Source organism: Tupaia chinensis, unplaced genomic scaffold, assembly GCF_000334495.1.
Source record: "Tupaia chinensis unplaced genomic scaffold, TupChi_1.0 Scaffold144863_1, whole genome shotgun sequence".
NCBI lineage: Eukaryota > Metazoa > Chordata > Mammalia > Scandentia > Tupaiidae > Tupaia > Tupaia belangeri.
In genome coordinates this window covers 16,486-24,180 of record NW_006204722.1, presented here as the reverse complement: position 1 = coordinate 24,180, position 7,695 = coordinate 16,486, and the positions used below count along the sequence as shown (strand labels likewise).

General features: G+C 49.6%; 1 protein-coding gene across 1 annotated transcript in view; it reads left to right on the top strand.

Moving 5' to 3' along the window:
• Positions 1-7,695, top strand: part of LOC102469432 (phylloquinone omega-hydroxylase CYP4F2) — a gene marked incomplete at its 5' end in the record, with an annotated part of 17,988 nt that overhangs the window by 754 nt on the left and 9,539 nt on the right. Inside the window, 3 exon segments of the mRNA XM_027767872.1 lie at positions 4,667-4,720; positions 4,811-4,938; positions 7,296-7,417. Of these exon segments, the coding sequence (XP_027623673.1) occupies positions 4,667-4,720; positions 4,811-4,938; positions 7,296-7,417 (304 nt within the window).

Genomic DNA, 7,695 nt, shown 5'->3' with positions numbered 1-7,695 from the left:
AGAAAGCGAGAAATCACCACCCAGGGGGGATGGCCACGCCGCAATCCCTTCTCCTCCATTCTCCTCTCGGGATCATGGGCACGCATGCACACGCACCGGCGTGAGTTTAAGCCACCGGGTCCGGGACTTGAACCGTGGTCGACTTCATAGGAGTTCAGTGACATAGCCATTACGCTAACTGCTGGTTCTCCCCGATAGAAAAGTTTTAAAGCAGGGGACAGGGTAACACAGCTGTGACGAGGGCTTGCAGCTACTGGGAGACCAGACTGCTATTTCTGGGTCAATTTCTTTTCTTTTTTTAAAAAATATTTATTTATTTATTTAATTTGTTATTGTTATTATTTTTTTAACTTGACCAGAGAGAGACAGAAAAAGTGAGAAAGCAAACCACCAGGTCTGGGACTTGAACCATGGTCGATCATATGGGAGTCCAGCATTCTAACCACCACGCCACCTGCCTAAACCTCTGGGTCAATTTCTTATACTTCATCCTGCCCTCCTGTTCCTGGCCCCAGGAATCTCAGAAGGAGATTAACCTGCCAGGCTAAGACCTTCCCTTTCCCTCCATGCTTCCATCCTTGGACAGGTAGGTTGAGCAGAGAAAGGGGCAGTGTCTGACAGAGACCATGGCTCTGACATCAAAATGCTGAGTGAGGGACCAGCAGTTAGCGTAATGGCTATATCACTGAACCCCTATGTAGCTGACCGCGGTTCGAGTCCCAGACCCAGTGGCTTAAACTCACTCCGGGCGCGTGTGCGTGCGTGCCCAAGATCCCACGAGGAGAATGGAGGAGAAGGGATTGTGGCATGGCCATCCCCCTTGGGGGGTGATTTCTTGCTTTCTATCTCTGTCTCTCTCTGTCTTTCCTGCGAGCACACATACCCTATAGCAAAAAAAATACTCTAAAAAAAAAAAAAAACGGTGAGTGATTCTTTAGGTCCTGAGCTCTCTCTGGCTGCTGAGGTTTATTTATTTATTTTCTTTTAGTTGTGAGCGTTGGAAATGCAATTTTATATGGTCTAAGAAAGGAAATCTATTGATGATAATAAAGTCCAGGGGAGGTGGCCTACAGGCACAGCTGGATCCAGGTATCAAACAATGTTACAGGATACCTGGCTCCCTCTCAGTTTTGCAAGTTCTGTGTCACCTTCCTTTCAAGGAAGCCCTTTCTTCGTGGTGTAAGTGTTGGTCCCAAGAAGCTCAATGTGGCCCAGGGCTATGGTCCAGGATTCACTTTAATTTTCTGGGTCTGAGTCACAGGACCCATTCCGCATCAAATCACTGTGATTCTGATTGTTCAGTTGTCCTGACCCGGGGGACAGTCGAACAGGTTTGGGGTCATCCGTTTATTGTGGGCAGCATGGAGATGACACAGTGTTACAACTCTTCAAGGTTGTCCGGAGACGACGCGGTGTCACAACTCTTCAGGGTCTTCAGGGTCGTCTGGCGATTGTGGGTCAGGGATCGTGGTTATATACATGTTGGTGGGCAGTGATTGGTTGAATGAAGGATTGTAAAAGGTGGGTTATGATTGGTTGCTTTTGTGGACCAATCATGAGGTGCTGGATATGCAAATCTGAGGGATTCTAAGCTCACCGATTCGCTATGGGAAGTGGCCAATCAGAGTATGGTTTTGAAGGTGGGGTTCTGAAGGGGAGCCAATCATGGCCTTTATGGGACATGGCCAATCAGAGTGCGGTTTTGAAGGTGAGGCTTTGAAGGGGAGCCAATCATGGCCTTTGGCATTGTGTAATTGTTTGCTCTCTGAGAAACTGGTGATATTTAGCTGGTGCGCAGCCTCCCACATTCCGTCTAGGCCGGCCCGGGGCTCCCAGAAATGTTCTTTTTGGGGGTACAAAGCAATTTGATGGTTGAGAGCTTAGGCTTTGAATTCACAGAGACCTGGGTTCATATCTCAGGCATTCTACCCTTGTCTTGGAGACCCCTTGCAAGTAACTTCATCATCAGAAGACTTGGTCTATTTTTTTTTTTTTTAAGAGAGAGAGAGAGATTTGTTAGAGGGCACTTATACTTGCTGGAGAGACAGAGACAGAAAGTAAGAAATCCCCCCAAGGAGGGATGGCCATGCCACAGTCCATTCTCCTCCATGACCCTCTCGGGATTTGGGACATGCATGCACACGTGCCCGGTGTGAGTTTCAAGTCACTGTGTCCTGGATCGAACTATGATTGGCCATGCGGGAGTCATAACCGTTGTGCCATCTGCTGGTCCTCAAGCTTCAATTTGTTTTTATCTGGATGATGGGATGGAAGTGATCCCAGGAGAATGGGGCATTTGGGGTCTAAGTGGGGAATGATTTTCCTGACCCTGTAAATGGGGAACGTTGATGGTTGTGTTCTTAGCACGTGGGAAGGAAGCCCAGGAGGAGGCTCAGTACAGAGCAGATGACAAGCTGCTGGAAGGACCTCCCAGGTTGGGCTCAGGGCTGGGTCAGTGCCCTGTATGCCTTTCCCTCTGGCAGCCTGGAAGAGCATGGTTGGTCCTCTTTGTTCTTCAGATTCGGAGCTCAGAGGAAGGTCTCCTGTACACGCAGGGCCTGGCGATCACCTTCAGGGATGTTTGCTGCTGGTGGGTGGGGCCCTGGCATGCGGTCGTCCGCATCCTCCAACCCACCTACCTCAAGTCTTTGCTCCAGGTAGACCCTACACCAGCCACAGCTTGCCTGCTGTGAGGTCTCTGTGTTACCTGCAGCTGGCCAGGTGGCTCGAGGGCACACAGGAGGGCTGTGGTGGAGATGCCGCTGGCTCTGTGTCACCTGGGCGTCCACCTGTCTGACCTCTGGCTAAGTCTGTGCTTGTCTGGGGCACGTCTGTGTGCTGTCTACTGTGTGGCCACATTTGCCATGTGTACTTTACAGCTGGGTCCTGCTTATACCTGGCTTAGGTCATACCTGGTTACACCTTTTGTTGTTGTTGTTGTTTTTGTTTGTTTTGTTTTTTGAGAGGTTTTCGCTAAAGGGTGCGTGCGCTCACCAGAAAGACAGAGAGACAGAAAGACAGAAAGTGAGAAATCACCCCCCAGGGGGGATGGCCACACCACAATCCCTTCTTCTCCATTCTCCTCTCGGGATCTTGGGCACTCGTGCACACGTGTCCAGCATGAGTTTAAGCCACCGGGTCCAGGACTTGAACCGCGATCGACTACATGGGGGCCCAGCGACATAGCCATTACGCTAATTGCTGGTCTCATGCTTGGTATATGTTATACCTGGTTAGACCTAGTTTATGTTGTATGTGGTTAGACCTGGCTTATGTTGTACCTGGTTACACCTGCTAAATATTATACTGGGCTATACCTGGCATACGTTAGACCGGTTAGCCCTACTTACCCCTGTGATCACATGAAGGTTGCCAGATCTGCAGGTCATCTGTGGCCAAGGGCATTTGAGGCATGTTGGCTCCTGTGTTGTTTGTCTATGAGGTTGTCTGAGGTCGTTTTTGTCTCCTTGGCTCATCTGGGCCATGTATAAGCTCATCTGATGTCTGGGACCCAGGGTCCCTTCCTGAAATGTCTGAGAACTTATCTGAGTCTTCTCCAGGATGGGTATTGAGGTGCATTCAGGTCACTCACAGCTGAGGCTCAGTCTGGGTCACACCTGGGCCATGTTTTAGACATTCATGAGATCATATTTATATTTTTCTTTTTTGAGAAGTTTTTGCTATAGGGTGTGTGTGCTCGCCAGACAGACAGAGAGAGATAGAGAGACAGAAAGTGAGACATCACCCCCCAGGGGGAATGGCCACGCCACAATCCCTTCTCCTCCATTCTCCTCTCGGGATCTTGGGCACGTACGCACACGCGCCCGGCATGAGTTTTAAGCCACCGGGTCCGGGACGCGAACCGCGGTCGACTATGTGAGAGTCCAGTGACATAGCCATTACGCTAACTGCTGGTGCCTGTATTTATGTATTTTCTTAAAAAATTATATTATGTATTTTTATTCAATACCATTTGTTATTAGTGTTTTTTAAAATTTGACCAGACAGAGAGAGAGAGAAGCAAAGTGAGAAAGCAACCCGCCAGGTCTGGGACTCAAACCGCAGTTGGCCATGTGGGAATCCAGCGTCTTATACCACCATGCCACCCGCCAGCCCCGAGATCATATTTAAACTCTGTCTACGGCCCACCTCGGGTGTACACTGAGATCATGTCAGACTGTCCTAGGTCTATGTCAGATCATGTGGTGTCACATGAGTGCAAGCTATGTATGTTGTAGTTACGGACAAGGGAACCCATGGCTATCCATGTTATATGTTATACCCTAGGTTTATGAGAGAAGTTGAGAGGGCTGGGGCAGACAGGGTTGCCTTAGATCACTGTAACAGCGTTTTGCAGAGAGCTGAGCTGTACTCAGGTGTTGCAGAGCATGTTGGACCATGCGGGAAGAATGTCAGGAGGGGCTGGGGCATGTGGTGCCGTGCAAGGGTGTGCTTTGCTGTCCTGTACAGCCGTGGTCTAGTCCGAGTTCCCCTTGCCATGTTCCCCTTGCATCCCTGCTTCTTCTTGTTCCTGCACGCCTGGCTTCTTTCCTGTTACGCTGGGCTTCAGGGGAAATGCAGACCCATGGCTGGGAGACTCCTTCCCCCACCCAATGTCCCTCCCCAACCCCTCTCCATGGCTCCTGATGGTCCTTGTTCCTGTCAGCTGTCATTGCGCCCAAGGACATGGTCTTCTACAGCTTTCTGAAGCCCTGGCTGGGTAAGTAACTGCAGCTGAAGGGGTTGGGGACAATCTTGGGGACCCGGGGTAGGTGTTGCCCATGTCCACTGTCCATGGTTGCCCTACTAGGGGATGGGCTCCTTCTGAGTGCCGGTGACAAGTGGAGCCGCCACCGTCGCATGCTGACGCCCGCCTTCCACTTCAACATCCTGAAGCCCTACGTGGAGATTTTCAACAAGAGCGCCAACATCATGCACGTGAGTCTCTCTCTCTCTGTCTTTTAAAATGATTTTTAAAATAATTATCTATTCAATTTGACTTATTCATTCATTTATTTTAATTTGGCCAGAGAGAGAGAAGGAAAGTGGGAAAGCAAGCCATCAGATCCGGGACTTGAACCGTGGTCGGCCATGTGGGAGTGTCTGGCACCTTAACCACCATGCCACCTGCTGGTCCCCTGAATTATTTTTTATTCGATTTTATTTATTTATTTTAATTTGACTAGAGAGGTACAAAGTATGAGAAAGAGAGAGAGAGAGAGAAAGTAAGTGAGAAAACAAGTTGCCAGGTCTAGGACTCGAACCATGGTTGGCCACATGGGAGTCCAGAACCCTTTAACCACAATGCCACCTGCCAGCCCCATCATGCATGTGAGCTTCTTGAACTCAGGGTCCTGTCTGGGGTCTCAACAAAGGAATGGCCTCAGACATATGCAGTCTGGAATTTCTTCCCTACTGGATGTCCTTGGAGCCATTATTCTTCCTCTCCAAACCTTGGTTTCCTCATCAGTAAGATGGGTATAATAAAAATCAGCAGGTGGCACGGTGGCTAAGCCATGGGATCTCACAGGGCCGCCTGTGCAGTAAGAGTCCTGGACCTGGCAACTTGAACAACACACGGGGAGGTGGGGGGCAGCAGTTAGTGCAATGGCTATGTTGCTGGACTCCCATGTAGTCAGCCATGGTTCGAGTCCCAGACCCAGTGGCTTAAACTCATGCCAGGTGCGTGTACATGTGTGCCCAAGATCCTGAGAGAAGAATGTAGGAGAAGGGATTGTGGCATGGCCATCCCTCCTGGGAGGTGATTTTTTGCTTTCTGTCTCTCTCTGTCTTTCTGGCGAATGCACACGCCCTACAGCAAAAACCTTTCAAAACAAGCAAACAAATAAACAACAACAACAAAAAAAAACACAACACACTGGGGGTCCAACAGAAGGCATAATGGTCACTCACTGGACTGCCACCAGATGGCCAACCACAGTTTGAGTCCAAGGATCATCGGCTTGAAACTCATGCTGGGCACATAAATCCTGAGAGGAGAGTGGAGGAGGGATTGTGGTATGGCCATCCCCCCAAGGGGGTGATTTTTCACTTTCCTTCTCACTGTCTCTCTCTGGCCAGTCCACACAATATGGCATAAACCTAAAAACCAGAAAACAACAGCAACAATAACAAAGCTTGGCTGTGATTAAAGATTGGACAGAGAGACAGGGGAGGGCACTAGATTGACCTAGAGCACATGAGACTCAGGAGACAGAGCCGGAACTTGAACCTGGATCTCCTGACTCCCAGCCATGGGGTCTTTTCTCCTAATATTGATAGTAGCAGCTTCTTCTTTTTTAAAAAAAGAAAATACTTAATTGAATTTATTTTAATTTGACCAGAGAGTAACAGAGTGAGAGAGAAGGAAAGTGAGAAAACCAGTCACCAGGTCCAGGACTCAAACTGTGGTCGGCCATGAGGGAGTCCAGTCCCTTAACCGACACACCACCTGCCGGCCCCCCACTTCTTTTTTAAAGAGAGAGACTTTTCTTTTTCTTTTTAAATTATTTAACTTTATTATTATTATTTTCTGGTTTGATCAGACAGAGAGAGAGAGAGAGTGAGAAAGCAAGCTAGCAGGTCCAGGACTTGAACCATGGTCGGCCATGTGGGAGTCTAGCACCATGCCACCTGCCGGCCCCCGAGGGATTTTTCTTATAGAGCATGTGCACTCACCAGAGAGACAGAGAGAAAGAAAGCAAGAAATTATCCCCAGGAGGAATGGCCATACTGCAATCCCTTCTTTTTCTTTCTCCTCTTAGGATTTTGGGCATGCACGCATATGTGCTCAGTGTGAGTTTTAAGTTGTAGGGTCTGGAACTCAAACCGTGGTCAACTACATGGGAGGCCTGTGATGTAATCAGTATGCCATCTGCTGGTCCCCGTAGCATCTTATTTACTTAGATTTTTGCTATAGAATATATGTGCTTGCCAGAGATGAAGAAAGGGACAGAGAAAGTGAGAAACCATCCCCCAGGGCAGATGGCCATGCCACAATCCCTTCTCCTCCATTCTCCTCTCAGGATTTTGGGCACGCACGCACATGCGCCTGGCTTGAGTTTTAAGCCGCCAAGTCTGGGATTCGAACCAAGGTCAACCATGTGGGAGTCCACCTACTGGCCCCGATAGTAGGAACGTCTACTCCCACTCAAGCCTGGTCCTCCCTAAGTTTGGGTGTTTGGGGCAAAAGACCATGAAGCTGGTTCTGGGGAGTCTATCCTGCTGGTTGGGGCTGGGGAGGGACTTGAGGGGACCAAGGCCTAGCCTAGCTCTGTCCCCCTTTCTCTGACCAGGCCAAGTGGAAGCGCCTGGCCTCGGAGGGCAGTGCCCGTCTGGACATGTTCGAGCACATCAGCCTCATGACCCTGGACAGTCTGCAGAAATGCGTCTTCAGCTTCGACAGCAACTGTCAGGAGTGAGTCCTTGCCCGGGGCCTGGGAGCTTGACTGTGGGCCTCAGGGAGTAAGTGGAGAAGGGAGGATTGACCAGGGAGATCTGAAGAGCCTTCCCGAAGGAGGTAGGTCAGAACTGGGCAGTAAGGACAGAGAACGGAAGAGAGAGAGTTCGTCCAGGTCAGTGGAATAGTTTGAACAAAGACCAAGAGACTCAGAATGGCGGTTGCAACAGGTTATAGTTTGAGACCTAGACCTGGCGGCTTGCTTTCTCACTTTCTCTCTCTCCCTCTCTCTCTCT